The sequence below is a fragment of the Phaethon aethereus genome (genome assembly GCF_964289735.1).
Source record: "Phaethon aethereus genome assembly, chromosome: 21".
Lineage (NCBI taxonomy): Eukaryota > Metazoa > Chordata > Aves > Phaethontiformes > Phaethontidae > Phaethon > Phaethon aethereus.
The window spans coordinates 5,696,461-5,715,912 of NC_138597.1; the positions used below are offsets into that span (position 1 = coordinate 5,696,461).

Genomic DNA, 19,452 nt, shown 5'->3' on the forward strand with positions numbered 1-19,452 from the left:
GACTTTCCCCAGCCCATCTGTTTCATGGAGAGCCCTAGAGGCTGAAATCTCTACCTCTGCAGAGTGGGTGGGTGGTCACAGCATTGCCCGCAAAAAATACAAAACAAAACCCTAACCACTTCACTCCAGGCGGGAAGCTTAATTTCTTTAGCAAAACAGTCCAACCCAGAATGACATTTACAGAACGAAACACTACTTAGTCACTTCAAACCCAGTTCCATCAACCCCTTAAACCCAGAATAGTGCTTCTGTGTCCTGGCATTGATATGCCAGGACTTAATTTTCCTACAGTCCCTGCCCCTGAGAGTCTGAAGAAAAATTAGTCTGCACTGCAACTTCTGCTCCATACCCAGCTCCAAGCCAACAGGTGGAGCTTTCAATGATGCAGAAGTCCAGACTTTCCACTGATACCATGTGGCCACAGAGAGACGACTGACCCATCAATTACCTCGCAGAGATATTTTCACCTCTCTCCTGCCAGGCAAGGAAGAGTCAGACCCACGACTTCCTTTCACACAGAGACACGCACACACAGAGTTAACCTGCTATCAGGCTTGCAAAGGCTGCTGTGCTCAATCAAAAGCAAAGATAAAATGCCCAACCCAAAGGACACACAAAGCAAGTTTCATTAACAAGGCTTCCTTCCCTTTGGCTTCATTTACATTTACATAGTGCCTGGGTTTCAAATACCTCAGAGTTTAGGTCAGGTCAACAGGTTCCCAAAGAACGATGGAGCAAAGCAAAAGTTAAAAAAACCTTCGAACAAGGACACTGGAAGGAATGTCCTGACAATATGCTACACCATCCCTCAGAGGACCTGGCTCCGAGCAGGCAGACTCCTGGAGCAGGAGAAACAAGGACCAAGCCTGTTAGCCAGATGGCCAAATATTAGCTAACATACCCTCTAATATACTGTTTTCTAGCTGTGCTACAGTTCATTTCCCAAGATAAGAGGAGGGTCTCCATCATCACCTTAGTCACTTTTATTCATCTCGTCACTACGGCAGAATCCCAACATTTAACTCAACTGCTCTACAGGCCCTTTGAGCCACCCAGAGCCACTGCAACTTTTCTAGGTGTCAAATGTGCTCAGCATCTTCTCAGCAGGCTGGATGCTTATGCTGGTATATTCTTTTGTCTCTGCGGCCTCTCTCTTGAGAAGCAACTGCAGTGCCCAGGATGCCTGATCACTGCTCTTACAGCTTGTAACTTTCTGGATTTTATAGCTGTTTCCACGAGAGCCCAGGAAAATAGGGAAAGGTTTGCCTCAGGATCCTAAATTGCCACATATCAGTCTGACGATGGCTTGGTTCTACGCTGCTAAAGAGTGGTCCCTCCAGACTAGGAGGAAACAACATGCTTACAGGGGTGGCAGAATCCACCCCTATCACTTTAGGCACAAACTAGCACCTACGTATCAGGAATGGGATGATGAAAACCAAGTAACTTCTGAGCAAAGGAGATGGCCCAGCAAAGCAAGGCGCTTCCATGCATGTGTGTGTGTTATAAATAATAGAAGGGTATAATTTATGGGCTGTGTTTTCCATGAGGCTCTTGGCTGCAGAGTCTTGCCAACTATAGCATCAGAGCCCTGCCGAGTTCAGTTGTTTGTGAACATCTGCCCCACCCCACACACTTGCATTTCCAGGATCTCATCGTCCCTCCTCCCTCTGCCACCCGCTCAACCCCAGCAGCTGGAGTCTGACTGTCTTTCCAGGAAGCCCAAATCGAAGTAGCAGACTCACCACAGACTCCCTGCTGGCCACGCCGAAGGTAGCTTTCTGACGCCTGCTGGCGATGTAGGCAGAATTTTCCTGCAGTTTCTCCAGGAGCTGCCGGATAGGCTTGCAGTAGTTGGCAATCTTGCATTCCTTCAGGAAAGATTTTAGCTGGGAGGAGGAAAAGGAGAGGAAGAATGAAAGCAATGTAATAGTTTCCATAAACAGATCCCATCAGCAAAAAAACACTTCCCACCCCCAGTGACAAGACAGCATGGGGCGCCTTTTCCCTTCAATTCATACCATACTCCGATACATCACCCATATTCAGCCCTTTGTGGTCCTGCCACCCTGGGCTGGGAGGATGCAAAGACTTGCAGTGACAGGCCAGATGTTTGTATGCAATCCAGCACAGAGGCCTTGCTCAAAAACAGCTCTTTGCACCCTTTAACACTATGTCTAGCTGGAGAAAAAAAAAAAAAGTATCCACACAGTTCAAGCAGCCAGCAGGAAAAAAGTCTATGCTCTCTGGAGCCTCAGCTCCTTGCTGCCATTGTAGTTACAATATCACTGTCTCCTGCTCAGCCAAATAGTAGGAGGAACTATGGACCACATGCACAGAGACCAGGAATAACTGTAGATGCTAGATGACCAAAAGCACAGGAAAGACAGGATTAGAATGGGGAAAGGTGTCTGTGGGACTGTAGAACACCAGTGGATATTGGATACCAATACAAGAGGCTGTGGATGAGAGTGATGGCTGGGATTGAAGGCAGAGCTTGAGAAGAGAATTAAAATTGGGGTGGAAGTGTCCATGGACTGGGAGTAAGGGCCTTTGGTTTAGCTCAGTGGGAAAGCTTGGTGCTGCTACAGCAGCAGAGCTGTGGGTCAGGACAGACGGCCATCTGCAGAGTCACGTGATGCGAAGTTTGCTTAATGTCTGACTGTACCAACCCAACTGGCACCACTGACTTTTTTCAAGGGCGCAAACCCACACACAAATTTACAAAATAACCCTCTCTGTGGACAACTTGTGCAGGATGTGCCTAGATAATGCTTTCTTTTAGATCCAAGACATGTAATATGTAACCGACAGAACAAGAGCCCGCCTGCCAGGAAACCGCAAACCCTACTGCTGCCTGAAAGGGCAAGGACTGTCCTACTCATAGAGAATCTGCTCCTACTCTCTCTGCACCCAAAACACACTTCACTACTCTCAAGACGAGACTTCACTGCAAACAGAGCACACTTTTGTGTTGTTTTCTTTATCTCAGTAGCCTTGTCCTTAAGTAAACCTCTTTTTTCCCCACCAAAGAGGACTTCCCCTCCCAGTAAAAAAAACACCCTCCAACACCACTGCATTGTTCTGACACCTCCAAACTAAAAGCTGAGGCAGCAGTGGGCACTCTTGCTGACAGAGACAGGGGTGTCCACATTGACTTGTGGCTTGAATTCCAGTTTACTACACTGTCTGCAAACAGTTTCACCAACCCCAAGACAAGCCCCTGGCGTGCTGTCCAAATTCTGCAGGCCAAGCTCTTCGCTAGAGCCATATATATATATACACATACACACAGGCACACACTACACAAACACTTGATTTAGAGAAAGAGATCCAACAAGGCAAAAGAATATGGTTAACCAGAATGGAACCTTCATCTCAGCTGCAACCTGCAGATGCTATCGTGATAGAGATAAATGGTTTCTAGTCAGCAAATACAGTACTGCCTTCTCTACTTATGGCTTCAAATGTTCTGCCTCAAGAGACAGAGCTGGGGGAAGGAGGAATATGTCTCCCTCCTGTCAAGCTTACATGCCAAGTGGGTAGCTATTAAATGTTAATCAAGAGGTGACAGTCACAGCTAGCCCCTCTCTGTCAGGACACTGCTCTCCTGATGGGTATATTGCTGCAGGATCTGCTGTCTGTTACACACATGGAGAATGTCCCCCATTACCTAGCAGCAGGGGCTTCTCTTGTCCCTTTACCCCCAGCATATGCCCACCTGCCATCATACCGCCAACTCAGAAAAACGTGAGTTAAAATGAATACCTCTCCCCCTTTCTAGAAAGCAAATAGCCCATCAAACAAGTACAAAGAAACCACCAGCAAAACTATTTTTCTGCTGGTAAAACCTGTCCTACCCTCACCCCCCCTTTCTAAAATATTTATTTTTTATAGGTGCTGCATATTTATCTCCACTGAGAGATGCATTTGTCATTCGATTTATCTCACTTGATCCCCACAGCTGCAGCCCCAGATCCATTTCATCCGCTGCCACATACATTATAATTTTTCTTTCATTGCAGAAGTGTCACCAGAAATCCTGCAAAATCTCAGGCTCTATCTGTGTAGCTTGGTGTTGTGTGTTCGCTCTCACAGCCGTATGCTTTGTTTCTTCTTTCCTCCTCCTCTCTCCCACCTCTGCAATCCCTTCATAGTCCCCCCACTATCTGCCACAGATATTAATGAAACATAATGAGATCTCAGTCCTGTGTTAAGAGGCAGAGAACAACCAAGAAGGTAAAAGAAGATAGAGGAGAGAGAGAGAGAAAGGGACTCTGTATGCCTTTTTCCACTCTGCCAAATACAACCATATCTCTCCAGAATTGAAGCAATCAGAACATACACGCATATGTGTGTGTGCGTATGTCATTAACATCTCACGTCGGTTACTAGCTGAGCAGCTCTGTGATTAGCGGGATTGATTCTGTCAAACTGCCAGCCTTAAACACCAATGGTTTATACCAGCAGAAACCACAGCAAAAAAACAGCTCCTCTTACTGTAAACGACGCAGGGAACTATAAATGATCTGAAGCAGCTGGGGGGTGTATTCCAGGGAACCCAGATCAAGCCCAATCCCCCACTCACAAAAAGCAGAGGGAATAGTCAACTCGGGACAGAGAGCAAAGAGCAATAGGAGTGGCTGCTGGCAAAGTAAACCAACACCTCCTGTCCTTCTGTCTAGCTGCAAATCATGCCTAGATCATGCTAGCTCCTGCCTCCACCCAGCAGTACCTACCCCTTACTGATGCCTTCCCAGTTTTCCCCTTTAACCTCCCACCTCTGCTCTGTGATACCTGTCAGGGCTCTAGAAGAAGGAAGAGGTGGCCTCTTCCAAACATCCAGACACAGAAGCTCTGCATTCTAAGCTCCTTAGCAGCCTGTGGAGGCAGTGACCACAATGGGGTCGTCCCAGCAGCTGGGCAGAACAGAAGCCTTTGAACTATCTCCCACCCTACTGGCTCTCCTTCCCTTTGATCTGCCTGGGTGCTTCCTGCCTTCCAAGCAAGGAGGTTTTAAAGTTCAGTTTGAAGGCAGTTCAGCCTAGCTTCTCCCAAAGCCACTGACCAGAAGACAAGGAATGCAACCCTCGCCAGCTGGAACACAGCCTCTACGACACAGCACTGAGAGAAGCGTGAGCTCATTGGGGAGGAAGAATCAGGACAGATGGATTTTTACAGTTAACTGGAACCATTCCAGAAGAAAAGCCTCCCCTCCCTTTCCCGAAGACTCTGAGATTTTGGGAAGCTAACCTCAGCACCCCAGCCCAGCAGACGCCACGAGGCTGTGGTTAGTGGCAGCCAAATAGGAATCTGATAGCATTAATTCTCTGCAGAAATACAGGCTGGTCCCAGTGTGTGTTTGGAAGCCACAGGGTGCTTGGTGCCAGAGGGCCGTCAGCCGTTTTTCATTCCAGCTAGAACATCGTCTCCGACAGCTTCGATGCTCTCAACAGCTGCTGGCTGAGAGGAAAGGGCTTTGTTCGCTGCCGATAAGTGAGAAGCACGCAAAGCGAGAGCAATCACAGGAGCTGCTCTCCTCGCACAGAGAGTGCCTGTCAGCTCACATTAGCCAAAGCAGCCTACTGCCAGCTAGGCAATGGTCTGTGCCAGGCTGCAGGGACCCAGCCAAGAGTCATGCGCCTGACAGATGCCAGCCTATTACACACAGCAGAAACAAGGAGATTTGCCTCCCAAGCAGCCTGTGGGTCCCAACTGAGACATTGCTCCCACATCAACCAGAGACATCATAGCAACAAGGTATGCAGACGCAGGATCCCACGGCTGACACTAAAGCAAAGCAGAGGTTCATGCCCCCATGGAGGATACGACAGCAGCCTTCTGCCAAACTTGTATGCCACCTGCCACTCGGGAGTTAAAAATAGAGAGGACTTGGGAGGAAGGGAGGGAACAAGTTCCAACACGTTTGCACTGAGCAATCTTACTGTTCGAAGGAGAGACGTCACTGCTCATTCAAAACTGAAGGCACCCAGCTAGCAAGGTATTAGGGAAGGATTATGCACAATACACCCAGATGCACAGCACTATTAGGCAGCTTTATTGTGGACAGTGAAGTATGTAAACATGAAGTAGCTAGGAAGAACACCCTCCACTGCTGGGTGCCAGGGGAGAGGCAAAGGAGACTACTTTGCAGCACTTTTGTTAGATGCAGCAAGCAGGAGGGATGGAGACAGGGATTGTACTGTTTTGTATGGAGGGACTTGGGGAGAAAGTGCCCCAGTTGATGGAGACACTGTGAAAGGAGGGAATATTGCCATCTTGTGGAGAGCATGTGAGGAAGGCTGTAAGGCAAGGAAAAGTATGGGCTCACAGACCACAGGTACTGCTCTGAGACAATACAGCAATTTGGACAACTCTGAATTGCTGAGAACTCATCTGCATTGACTGGTCAAAAACACATCTCTACAGCAGTTATGCAGCCCTCTCTTCCACTTTGGCTCCCAAGAGCGGCTAACTCCACAGCCGCTTTCACCTACCTTCAGCCTCCTAATTAGATATGATGCCTCTGTTCCTCCCCAAGAATTCCCCAAAATACAAAGAAAAATTGTAATTAAGAAAAGGTAAATGGCTCTCCCCTCACACTGTGAGGACCATCTTGAGCTTACTGATAGCTTAAATGACTTTATCCCACTCTGTCCATATTCATGGCATGACTGAAAAGCATCTTACACCTTACCTGAATGACAGTGGGGAGAATCAACTCTGGGAATCCAATGCTGGAGGCTTGGCAATGGAGATACTCAAGCGTCAGGTCATAGAGCTGTTCAACGAGTCCATCCTGAACAGGGAAAGCAGAAATAGACGTGTCAGATAGGAACTAAACCTCACAGCACCCAGATTGGGAAATGAGTCTCCAGCCTTACAGGACAGAAACACAAAGCATATTGCTAGGGCAACTCTGTTGTTTACAGAGAAGTTGTGCACTCTTGGCCACTAGGGTTCCACTTACTCGGAAGGCCTTCTCCTGCAGGTTAGCATTGGAAAGCTTCAAGATCACTGCAAAGTTTATAGGCTTAGCACTCATACGTCCTGGCTTCTTGTTGAAATCCACTTGTTGAAAAACCTACAACAGAAAAAAAATGAGCGTAAAGATGATCACACTGCAAAACAAAACAGATACCAAATCACTCAACTAAGATCACACAGTTAGTGGCAGAGCCGAGAGGACATGGTTTAGTGGGCATGGTGGTGTTGGGTTGACAGTTGGACTTGATGATCTTAAAGGTCTTTTCCAACGTTAACGATTCTATGACAATCCAGAAATCCTGATTCCTCATTGCCTGTTCTGTTCACTGTCCCACAGCTTTCTTAAATATCCTAGCAAGGGACAGCTAAGGAGCAAATACCAACCACACTTGAAGCTTTAGAGATCTGATTGTGAAAGATACCACAGAAGCGTAAGGTAAAAGGAAACCAACACAAGCAACAGCAAAGAAAATAGAGGTTTGCTCCCCAGACCCATGCTTCTAATGGTCAGAAAGATCATACTACAAAGCTTGAGTGCATTTTGGAGCTGTCCCTCAAGGTGAGAAGTTTTTCAACAGAAAGACTATATGTTGCTTACACCAAATCCATTACCCTTTTATTGACAGTGAAATAACTGTCCCAGGAAGCAGAGACTACAGTAAGCCCTTTTCACAAACACCCCTTGCCAGGCAAGGTTTCTATTCTAATACATTTCCCACTGGTGTTCCTTGTACCAATTATAACTGAACGGCCTTTAAATAAGTGCGTACTATTCAATTTCACATTTCAATTTATAGCAAGGGACATGGAGAAAAACTGGCCCCTTCCCAAAGTTTCAGAGGAGACCATGCGTCCTGCTCATTAAAATCATAAGCACACACAGGCTCAAGGGTACAGCTGGATGCCCAGTAGACTAGTATGTAACATCAAAAGGCAGACCTACACCTTTGCTTTGGTGTTTTTCCAGAGCTTGTTTAATGATATGGTTGGGGTGAAAAGTATTTCTGAAATGGAAGGTATGAAGCTTACATAGTATAAAGAAGAAAATGGAGAGGAAGTTTACATCTGCATGTGTGACTGGCTCTCCAGGGTAGCATCTGAAGTTTGGTCCAAGACCAAGAATGATGAAAGCCTTTTCCCCACTTCCTCTTTTTTGGGAGGAGTTTCCCAGCTTTACTGGGGGAAGGGTAACATGAATCAGTGAGAATTCCCATTCTTCACTTCCCTGAAAGGCTACATTTGGCACACAGGAAAGCCATCTTTCATCTGAAACCAGCTAGAGCCAGAATCTGCCTTAGTCCCTTCAGCCCTGGGCAGACATCAGGCAACAGGGTACACTACCCCAATAAGCCTGTGCTGCTTCTTCCTCTGAAGCTGTGATACAGGAAAGGGCAAAAGGTTTCTAAAATGAGCAGCCATACAAATATGCCCTTTCCCAGCCTGGTAGGGGCAGACCTCAGGAGAGAGATGGTAAGAACTGCAAAGACCACTTGATCTAGAACAGATTCCCAGAGATCCCCAATGAGGGGTTAACAAGTGGCAGTCAAGGGAGGTGTTCACCAGCAATGGGATCTCACTTAAAAAAAAAAAAATTTCAGCCAGCAATTAGTAATCATTTGCATATCCAACGACAACCATTGAGGAGAGCTGATGAGGAGCATATCCTGCCAACCCATACTTTTGAGCACCACAAAAGCAACCTACAGTTCCCATCCCCAACGCTTTTAAATTGCACTCCTTAGCAGGAAATAATTTCTATTCCCTCTATGCAGCAGCAACACATTCATCATCAGACTCCAACCAGCCCAGCAACATGGGGATGCAGCACACTGATTGCTAGAGGGTGAGGAGAGGAGGAAAGGGAGGGTGTTCAGGTCACACGGATGCCCCCAGGCCCGAAAAGCATGGAGACGACTATTGATTTTTTTACATTTTATTTGTCAATCCAGGTTATTTGGAAGGGAGGGACAAGCTTGGTGGCTTGTGAAAACAAAGAGCCCTAGCCCAGGGAATCGATGCTATAAACCTCGTTATGCACGGTTATTTCTTTGGCCAAAACAGTAGTATTGATCCCTGAGGTCAGACGTATTAAAGTGAAAGGCGTCAGGCTCTGTGGGATCCTAACATGCCGCTAGACAAGTGGAGAAATGCAACCAGAGGTTTTGAAACTCTCCCAGGAGGTGCTAGGGTGCTGGTCAAGGCATGTGGTAAGGGGGCAAATGTGCTTCACATCTCAAGACTGTGCAGGATGGATCAGCTAACAGCCAGACTGAAGGAGAGGATGACTGATGTCTAGGAATCCTGTGGCAGGGTGGAAAGGTGATAATGAGAGACTAGAGGGCCAGAAAATGTCAAAAGCTAACAGTTTGGCTTAAGTGATAACCGCTAGCAGACAGGAAAGGACAGGGCAATACAGTCAGGAAGGAGAAGGATTTTTGGCAATCTCAAGCTCACAGATGATTTCCACGTGGCTAGTCAAAGGCATTCAGATATAGCTTGCACTGCCAAGAGTGCAAACCAAGAGAGCCAACTCTGCACCCATAGCACTCCCACCGTATTGCCCTGTCCATCCCTCACTGCTTTCTCTCAGGCCGTAGCAAAAGCATCCTAGCATCTGCTTTGATCACCCCAGAGCTGGCTGCCCTAGGCCAGCTCACAGCAAGGATGGAGTGCTTTGCTGGGCCTGCCTGCCAGCTTTCCCTCAGGCCTGTCAGTCACCCTCCCACTTCACTGAGGGAAGGGCTGAGAGTCTAGTTAAGTTGCTCCAGCAGAGTCTGATTATTGTCAAGTTCAGACAAGCTGCCCAACTTTCTGCAGAAGCTGGCTTGAAGCACTCAGTCACAAAACAATTAAGGTTGGGAGTGGCCTTTGGAAGTCAACTAGAACAGGTTGCTCAGGGCCATGTCCAGTCAGATTTTGAATATCTCCAAGGACAGACACTCCACTATTGATCTAGGCAATCTGTTCTAGCCTCACCATATAAAATTGTTGGGGTGGTTGGTTTGTGGGTTCTTCCCCCCCTCCCAATGCTTAAGGAGGACATCCTGTATTTAATTTTCTGCAGAATGTCTTTTATCACTAAGTGCCATTGAGACAAATCTGGCTTCAACCTCTTTATTCACAGAATGGTTGGGGTTGGAAGAGAGCTCTGGAGGTCCTCTTGTCCAACCTGCCCTGCTCAAGCAGGGCCACCTAGACCCAGCTGCCCAGGACAATGTCCAACTTGCTTCTGAGTATCTCCAAGGACAGAAACTCCACTACCTTCCTGGCCACCCTGTGCCAGTGCTCAGCGATCCTGTAAAAAAAAGCGTTTCCCGATGTTCAGACACGGTTGTGTTTCAGTTTGTGCCCACTGCATCCCATCCTGTCACTGGACAGCACTTGAGAGCCTGGCTCTGTCCTCTATGCACCCTCCTTTCAGGTATTTTACACATTAATAAGATCCTTCTTGAGGCTAAAGTCACAGCTCTCGCAGCCTCTTCTCAGATGACCAATGCTCCAACCTCTTCATCTCTGCGGCTCTTCACTAGACTCATTCCAGTATGTCCATGTCCAGGACTCTCCTTGCCCTGGAGAGTCCTGAACTAGACACAGCACTCCAGCTGTGGTCTCACTAGTGCTCAGCACAGGGGAAAGACTACAGTCAAACTGCTGGCAAAGCTCTGCCTAACACAACCCGGCATGCCATTTGCCTTCTTTACTGCAAGAGCGCATTGCTGCCTCTTGGTCAACTTGTTGGCCATGTCCTTTTCTGCAAAGCTGCTTTCCAGCGAGTCAGCCCCCAGGATGTTGTTACTATGGGGTTACTCTTCTCCAGGTGCAGGGTGTCGCACTTCTCTCCATTGAACTACATGAGGCTTCTGCCTGCCCATTTCTCCAATCTGTCAAAGTCCCTCTGAATTGCAGGACACTTATCTGGTATATCAACAACTCCCAACTTTGTATCACCTGCAAGGTGCCACTCTGCCCCACCATTCAAGCCATTAATGACTATGATAACCAGTATCAGCCCCAGTATTGATCCCTGGAGTACATCACTAGGGGCTAGCCTCTAGTTAGATTTCATGCCACTGATGAGAGCATGAGCCTGAAAGTTCAGCCAGCTGTCAATACACCTCACAGTCTCTTATCTAGTCTGCAATTCATCTGCTTGTCTGTGAGGAAATTACAGGAGATGGTATCCAAAACCTTGATAAAGAGAAGATAAACAACAGCCACTGCTCTCCCCTCATCCAAGGAGCCGATCATCTCATTGTAGAAGTCTAACAGATTGGTCAGGCATGATTTCACTCAAACAGCCCGTGGTACCTGCAGCGCTGTGATCCAGAATTTAAGAGCTACAATATAGTGGTGGAGGGAGGATAATGAGGAAAAGAAAAGATATGTCTTCAGTTGGTGCAGTGATTCGGCTTAGTCTGTCTAAAGTTCCAGTTTTTCCTCTCTGTGTAAAGGAGGCAAGGAGCCCATGTCTTGTAGAAAACTAATTTCAGATCTGTGCCTTAAATGTATGACAATGTCCAGCATTATCAATTCTCCAACTACAGTCTTTGCATCAGCAGGTTTCCTCTGACACAATCCACTGCCCTCTCTCATATATGTTGCACTCCAAGCCCCTGGGGACTTCTTCCGGAGCAAGCTGCACATCCAAAACAAGACTCAAGCCATTTAAGTGTTGAAGTGAAAAACATGTGCCTTCCTAAGCATGTCAAGGTTAACCTCCTCTCCCATCCCTCCAATCCCTCCACAGGGGAAGCCAGTTTCAAATTGGCATGTGAAGTCTGCCTGTGGGGAGATTTCCACCTTGTTTATTCACACCTGCCTTCCAGCAGAGGAGCCACCAATTTTCCTGCTGCAGAAACTACTGCCTGTCACACAATAATTGAAGTGCTAAAGAAAAAAAAAGCCTGGAATCTCACAGGCCCTCCAAGGGGAGTAACAATACAAAAATAAACGCCTGCCTGCTTTACGCTCTCTCCCAAGCCACCTCCTCCTATCCAAGATGTAATTTCAGCAAGCTTCTTTTGCTCCATCCTGGAAGGCAGAATCAGAGAGGAGACAGCACTGGATGCCCACACTAGGGAGCATCAGCCCTTGTCAAGATGCATCAAGCAGCCAGCTCTCATTTCTATTGGCAGGGGCATGGGGAATTCCTGAGCCTACGGGAATTGCACATTCAATCTGCCGTCTCTTGAAAGCACAGCAGCGACAGGGCTAAGAGGTAGCAAGGGTTGGGTTTCCTTGATGGAGAGGGGCAAAGGAAACAGAGTTAGAGTCACTTCTTACACAAGAAGCTTCACAGAATCTACATTCTAAGGCCACACAAAGCCCTCTCCAAAAAAGTGCACAAAACATAGGGTCACAAACTCCACAGCCATTCTTTTACTGCACTTGGATTCAGCTGCAACAGTGACAGACAGAGCACCCTTTCCTCCTTCCTACCAAATGGAGCATACCTTATGCTGGGAAGGCTTCATTCTGCTCCCCCAACCCAGTCATACCCCTCAAGTCTACTTCTGCTTAGTACCAACACACTGATCAGATCACTCAATCTCATGACGGTTTGGATAATGGGCTTAAAATGGATTTTGTTTCATGACATGGTGTGGCATAGGACTAATGTTTATTGACTAAGTCACTGCTGAATTTGTGAGCTGGTAGAAACAGGCTCATGGTTAGAGCAGTAGGCTGGGCATCAGAATGCCTTCTCCTCCCAGCATTGCCACAGCCACCTTGGGACTTTGGGCAGGTCATTTCCCCTGTGTGCTAAAGCTTCCTACCATCTCATCTGCACAGCTGGAATACATCTCCTGCCTGAAGATAGCATGTCTCCACAAGATAAAGGTTTTAAGAATGTTCAGATACTTTTAACAGAGAGGAAGAGGGGGTTGGGAAGAGATGGAAGTGTAGGAGGAATAGCCCTGAATGCTCTTGGGAACTCCACACAATATTTGAAGGATCCCTTGCAGGAGATAGGCAGGAAGAAGGGAAAGGCTGACAGCTGCAGGGAGATATGGGAGTTTAATATCATGTCAGTGACCTTGGGTTACAGAACTTAAAGCAAAAAAATTGTTAAAGTAATGTGAAAGAGCATGCAAGCAACACACATGCACACACCTCCCCTGGCCCCATCTCTCTCGTCACCAACACCTGGACGAGCTAAGCTGAGTAGTGCCTCACAAACACACACAGCAGGATCGTATGTGGTCAGGGGTCTGTGGAAGCTGGGAGGAAGCTCAGTGTGCACTGTGGTAACGTCTGGCTGGGGCCCGACACACAGATTACAGCCTAGGTGTTGGGGCCAGCATGCAAAGGCGGGGGGCAGGAAGGCCCCAAGGGGAAAAAGGCTTTATGTCTCAGAGCGCTAAAAAGTTAAAAAGCAGAGAAACCATCCTCATCCCGAGCTCTACTACCCCAGAGTGGAGATGCCTCTATCACTAAATGGCTGGCAGAATTTCAAATATCCATGAACAAGAGGAAGGAAGCAGGCAAATGGCAAAGCCACAAAGGCCAGGCCAGGGAGCGGTGGAGGAGGCGGGAGAGCAGGAGGAGATCTATAAACATCACTGCCTTCCACAGGGTTAGAGGATGTGGTTTGTGAAGGACATTAACAACAACAAAAAAACCACAAAAGCCTTTGCTTCAACAGAACTGGATTAGGAATGAGCCCAGCTGACTCAGGTCATTTATTATAGAAGTCTCCCTCCCTCCTACTCTTCAGCATCCAGCCTCACACTGACCTACTGGGGCTTCTGCATGCCTCAGCCTGCCCCACTCACATTTCCCCAGTGCAATTTGGCTGCACCACTTCTGTGCTACCTCCTCACAGCAGCAAGGCTAGAAAGACCTATATGAAGAGATGCCAGGCATCTGATATGTGGGAAAGCCAGATGGTCTCTTAGTACCAGTATTTCACCAAACATACTGCATTTTGCCAGCTTATGTTCCCTGAGATCTTTTTCCTAAATAAATTTTTAATTCTTGAAGGGCTTTTCCCTTTGTCTGCAGTTAGGAGAAACTCTTCCTTTTGCTAAGATATGAACACATCAGCAGGATCAAGTAACAACAGCTCAGGGAGTTACTGCAACCAGCTGAGCCTCTGAATCTCTTCTCTGGCAAATCCTTTGCCTGCTCCAGCTGCATTGGTTAAACAACCTAGAAATGTATTTTTGCACCCAGCTGATCTCAGATACTCTCCACTCACAGGCCAATAAAAGTTTAATCCTCTTTGCCAACCAAAGAATACATTGTCTGATACTGTTTTCCAGGGATTTTAGGGAGTAAGCAAATTGGGGAATCTTGGGAGCTATTGGAGGGTACACTACATGAGTGTGTTTATTAGGTAGTAGGCATCAGCCATAGCTAGGTCAGCAGGAACCAACTAACCTCCAGGATAAATGGCAACACTGGGATGAAAGTCCTGGTGTTCTCAGACAACAGTGTAAGTGCACGGATGCAGTGCATGCGCAGAGGGTAGAAACGAGCCGTTGGTACCAGCCTAGAGAGGAAAAAAGAAGAAAGGCTATTAGGCCAAGTTTATACAGGAACTGCACCTGCAGCCTTCGGTGACACTTGAGAGCCTTTCCTACTCTACAGAAGACAGACAGCTTTAGTATTGCACAGGAAACTGTTTGAGCTGCTGAAGCTATCCCACAGTTAGAAATAAAATTCACACATGTTAAAGCTATAACACGCAAATTCCTGCAACAAAAGCACTAGGTTTCCAGCTTCTACTGGAAGAAAGTGCTACAAGACCAGAGCTCTGCAGGTGAAGTTTATCACTGATGCTGTTTAGTCATGCTCAACACTTTCAGCTCTCATGCTCCCAGCACAGGTATGTATACAAGGAAAACTGCAGGAACCAGCAGTAAAACGCCCACCTAAAGCAGCAAGTCTGTCCATGAAAAGTGCTCCCCCAGCATACCAGAGGGCCTACAAGGAAGATTATGTTTGTCATTACAGGCTACATACCCTCTGTGTACCCATAGAGTTCATGCTGTTACCTGAACAGTGACCCCTCTTGGTGTGGAATATCACTGAGGCAGGAGCTGGACTAGCAACAACCAGCATATCAGAAAGGACAGAGTAGGAATGAGTGTGACCTCTCACAGCCAAATCTGTTCAGTCTTCTCCAATGCAGAGGAGCTCTGAGCTCTTCTTATCTCCTTCAGAGAGGTAACATGTACATTTGAACAGCCAGTAATCAGCATAGAGGGGAAGAGGCCAGACTTTCTTGAACCCATAGGGGAGAATGCAGGGCTATCCCTAGAAGATACCAGACCTCATTACTGTACCACTCTAGAAACGTCTCACTCTGACTTGTACTTCAAGACATGGATGCCTCCAGCATTAACAAGGATTTAAAAAAACCAACCACCACAGTTCCCAGACAACAGGCTCAAGTCTGACAAATTAACTCCTCCCCTCCCCAAAGAGCTTGCTGAGCAATCCAGGAGAGGAAAAAAAAATACTTGACCAGGCACCATAAATCACCTGCATCCCCCCCCCTCCAAATAGTGAAATAATTATCATTGGATCCATTAAAGAAATAAATCTACTTTGCACCCCTGATCTGGCACCACTGGAGATGACGAAAGCCATTCTCAGGAATTAATTGATCGAGGAATAAACCTGTTAAGTGTATAGATTTACTGTAAACCAAGACCATTAATTTTAGAGTGCGCAGCGATGCAACAATCTGCTCAACTTCCCAATGGCTGGATGCACAGGGAATACTAAACACAGCTGGGTCCCAGCTCTGCTGAAGAAGGTCCGACTGCCTAGTCACTCTAGGGCACAGATGGGGGTTCCAACTGACTCACATTTCATCCCAGCAGACAGTGCTCTCTAATGTCCTACTATGACTATCACTTAGAATGCCTGCTCTACTTCTCCCATGCAGCCAGGGCACACAGGCTGTGGTGTAGAGAACAGCTTTCTCAAGGCTTATTTTTACTTGCTACAGCTCCTTCTGCTATACTCCTGCGTGACTATAATCTTCCTCCATCTAGAGAGGACAGAAAAAGTTTCTTTCAACATCAGCCTCCACCCTGGAGTCCAACTTCCCTGGACCACATCTTGAGCACAGGTAACTTCCAGACACACATAGCGTGTCTGTTTCTGAAATACGTATTATTAAAAATAGTTCAAATACATTCTATATGCTGGAAAGCAAGAAGAGGGAGCTAATTTTGATTATAGCAGGCAACCCTATTCTACTCGTGATCTTGTTTAATCACTTTTCAAATTCTGCCCTGGTCCCTGCCTAGAGCAAAAAGCCTGTGATGGATGGTGGTTCGTCCCCATTCCCCTCACCTAAGAGGCCAGGGCAGCATGAGGAGCTGATCAGGTCCCACAGACAGACAGACCGACCGACCTCGCTGCCCTTTCGCTGGAGCCAGGCGCCACCTCCCGGTGCAAAAGGCACCAGGGAAGGGGAGTCTCCTCCCAGCACCACCACCCTCCAGATGCACCCCAGAGCACTACACATCAAGAGAAGTGAAAGAGGTATTCCAGATGTTACCCAGCATCCTGACCCTCCACCTGGTCACATACACACACCTCTCAAAGCTGAGCAGCCCCGAGAAACAAAAAGAGGGGTCCACGTCATTTGTACCATCTCCACAGGAAAGTCTGCTCACAGCAGTCAGGTGCTAACGGAGCCCCTGAGGCGATGCTAAACGGGCCTTCCAGAAATGCATAAAGTGGTACATGAAGCAAAAAAACCCCTTGCCCTGCAGGCTAGATTATTTTATCCTCTCACCTCAAATAGAAACAACCCGAGTTCCTCCATAACTCAGTTGCTACAGAAGTATCTACCGCAGGGGATGTGGCACAGAGGCTGACTCTCACTGGTGTCGGCTTGGACAGCACAGCCACCAACACTGGGAAGAGGCTGCCTTTGGACAGCACAGCCACCAACACTGGGAAGAGGCTGCCTTTGGACAGCACAGAGCCACTAGGGACCTTGGGTATAGACTGAAGCCCACAGAGCCACATCATTCCCACATCTGCTAACCTACCTGCCCACTTTTTATATCTTGGACACTGGCTTGTCTCAGTAAGGAAACCATGGTGGGATCTAGTTCTATTTTCCCCACACTAGAACCCATCTATCAGGTTCCCAAATCTTTAAAGCCTTGTTAGACAGTAATTGTACTTCATGTCAAGCAGCCCTGCCCATCACAGATGCTAACAAATTCTATTTGCTGCTTTTGTTGAGACTCACACAATTCACCTTTCCTTGGCCCTAGATAGCTGATTTATCTGCCTGAACAGGTAGAAAACCACCTAGATTAGTCCACAGGACAACTAAAGCTCTACAACAGCGGTGCGAAGCAGCCTGTGCACATGGGGGATGGGGAGAGGGATGTACACATCCTCTAACGATCATTTAAATCTGCTTATCTCCATCACCACTTGGGAGTTTTTCAAGACCAGGCGGGTGGTTTTAAAGCTGAGAATCTGGTTAACAGAGCTAACAGGATTTCAGAGATCACCAGAGATTCAGAAATTCCCTAAATGCCAATTACTAACAGCCATTGCAAAGCACAAAAATTTCATATATAAACATACAAACTGACGGGAAAAGAGAAAGAAATTCTCAGCAGAGACATACTAAAACACAATAAATGCGTCCTAGTTTTTCAAATTCTAAAAAATATGCTCAAAAAAGTGCATCTTCTAATTGTATTTGCAGAGTTAGAGATGAGGACTTTATTCTATACTTTGACACTGTTAGGTCCCGAGGCAAGTCAGTACGTTTTTTTCCCTGCCACTTTGTACAATTGGGAGGATAATCTGTCAGGCTATTCAGATTGCAACTTCTGCAGAGCAGTGAGCCATCATCTACCCTGCACGCTACCTCAAAATAGAGCCTTATTACTGCAGAATGTACAATTACTAGCTGGTATTAAGAGTTCATCTCCCCCTGGTCTCTGACTGCACACACACTAACACCACTGGGATTCCATAATAACCACTGGGAGAAATTCCACTGTGGTTCAACTCCACTAATGCAACTAGTGGAGTTCAGCAAGCTTAAATGCAGACCACTATACCTGGCCAATACTCTGGAAGTGAAAAAACCCACAAACAAACCCCCAAAACAAACAAAAAAATCCCAACAACCCACAAATGAGAATAGCTTTCATCGTGCCAAAGAAACCCGAGCGGGTCTTCCTACTGGTATGCATATTTTAAGAAAAAATAATTTAAAAAATCTAAACACACTTAGATTCCAAAACCAAGTCCTCATCTCCTCCCTTATTTTTTTCTTCCAAATAGCTCAGCTCTGAGACAGTCAGAAACTGCTATACATGGCATGCTTGCACTCGGACAGTTCTCCATAGGAATATCCAGACAACTATAATCTCCTGGAAAGAACACTCGGCAACACAGAAATACCACCTAGTGCTGCAACTGCTCTACACATGACAAAGCGTTCTGATGGATGTTAAAAAGCTAAGCTGCCCCACTTGAGCTAGTTCTGAATATGAATGCTTGGGGACTACTCAGTTATTTTAAGCTTTCCTTCAGAAAAAGAGGACACTATCTAGAATGTCATCCTGGTGACACAGTTCACCAGCAATAAAGGTATCATGCTTTTTAGCACCAAAGTTAACTGCATTGCTTTGGGTCTCCCTAGCTCCCCACTAGATGATAGCAAAAAGTGTTTGCATTATTCAGAAGTGAGGCTCAGACCACACAAACCTTGCAAATATTCTAGAGCATAAAGGAATTTCATAATATTTTCTGTTCTCACTGCTGGGCACCACTTAGCTACTCTTCAGATTAGCCCAGAAATGGCCACAGTTTGACTCTGGGTCACAGACCAATTGGTCCTCCTTCAATATGAGAGCTCATGGAAGGACTTGAACTGGACACCAAATCAGGTAGAACAGAACTTCCTTATACAGAGAATTTAGCTGTGGTGTAGGTTATTCTTTCCTAGGCTCTCACCACCTAAACATACAGGCGCTCACAACACATCTTCAGCTGGAATACTTCAATCAAAAGCAGCTCTGAGACAATTCCTTACAATGCAAGGTTAAATCCAAATCACATAACAGTAACACCCCTTAGTAACTGCTCTGCCACATCAAGCAAGAGAAAGAAGAAAAAATCCTACTTACTTTATACAGCCAATGATGACCTGCGTCAAAGGATAGATCAACGGCTCCATGACCTCACTAGGATAGATCGTGCTGAGAACCCGACACCAGAAATACAGGCAATGGATATATTGCCAGTTGTAAACAGACTGGAAGTTCTCCTGCAGAAAAAGGAAAAACACAGGCACAAACTTGAAAATGTGGCATTTGAGAGGAGTTCACTCTGGTTTCTCTGCAGGATTAATTTTATCCAGCATTCTCTAAGAGGACATTGTGTACTGTTTAGAGAGGAAAAACTAACATTCTAGCTGTTGCTTTGATGCTAGTGGCTGACCCACCATCCAGTAAGCTCAGC

The 19,452-nt window shown here is 46.7% G+C and overlaps 1 protein-coding gene across 1 annotated transcript in view; it reads right to left on the minus strand.

The window, feature by feature from the left end:
• The window catches only part of NOC2L (NOC2 like nucleolar associated transcriptional repressor), a gene marked incomplete at both ends in the record, with an annotated part of 53,139 nt that overhangs the window by 20,698 nt on the left and 12,989 nt on the right, over positions 1 to 19,452 (minus strand). The window contains 5 exons of the mRNA XM_082009232.1: positions 1,746 to 1,889; positions 6,698 to 6,799; positions 6,971 to 7,084; positions 14,371 to 14,482; positions 19,119 to 19,258. Of these exons, the coding sequence (XP_081865358.1) occupies positions 1,746 to 1,889; positions 6,698 to 6,799; positions 6,971 to 7,084; positions 14,371 to 14,482; positions 19,119 to 19,258 (612 nt within the window). The remainder of the gene's footprint in view (positions 1 to 1,745; positions 1,890 to 6,697; positions 6,800 to 6,970; positions 7,085 to 14,370; positions 14,483 to 19,118; positions 19,259 to 19,452) is intronic.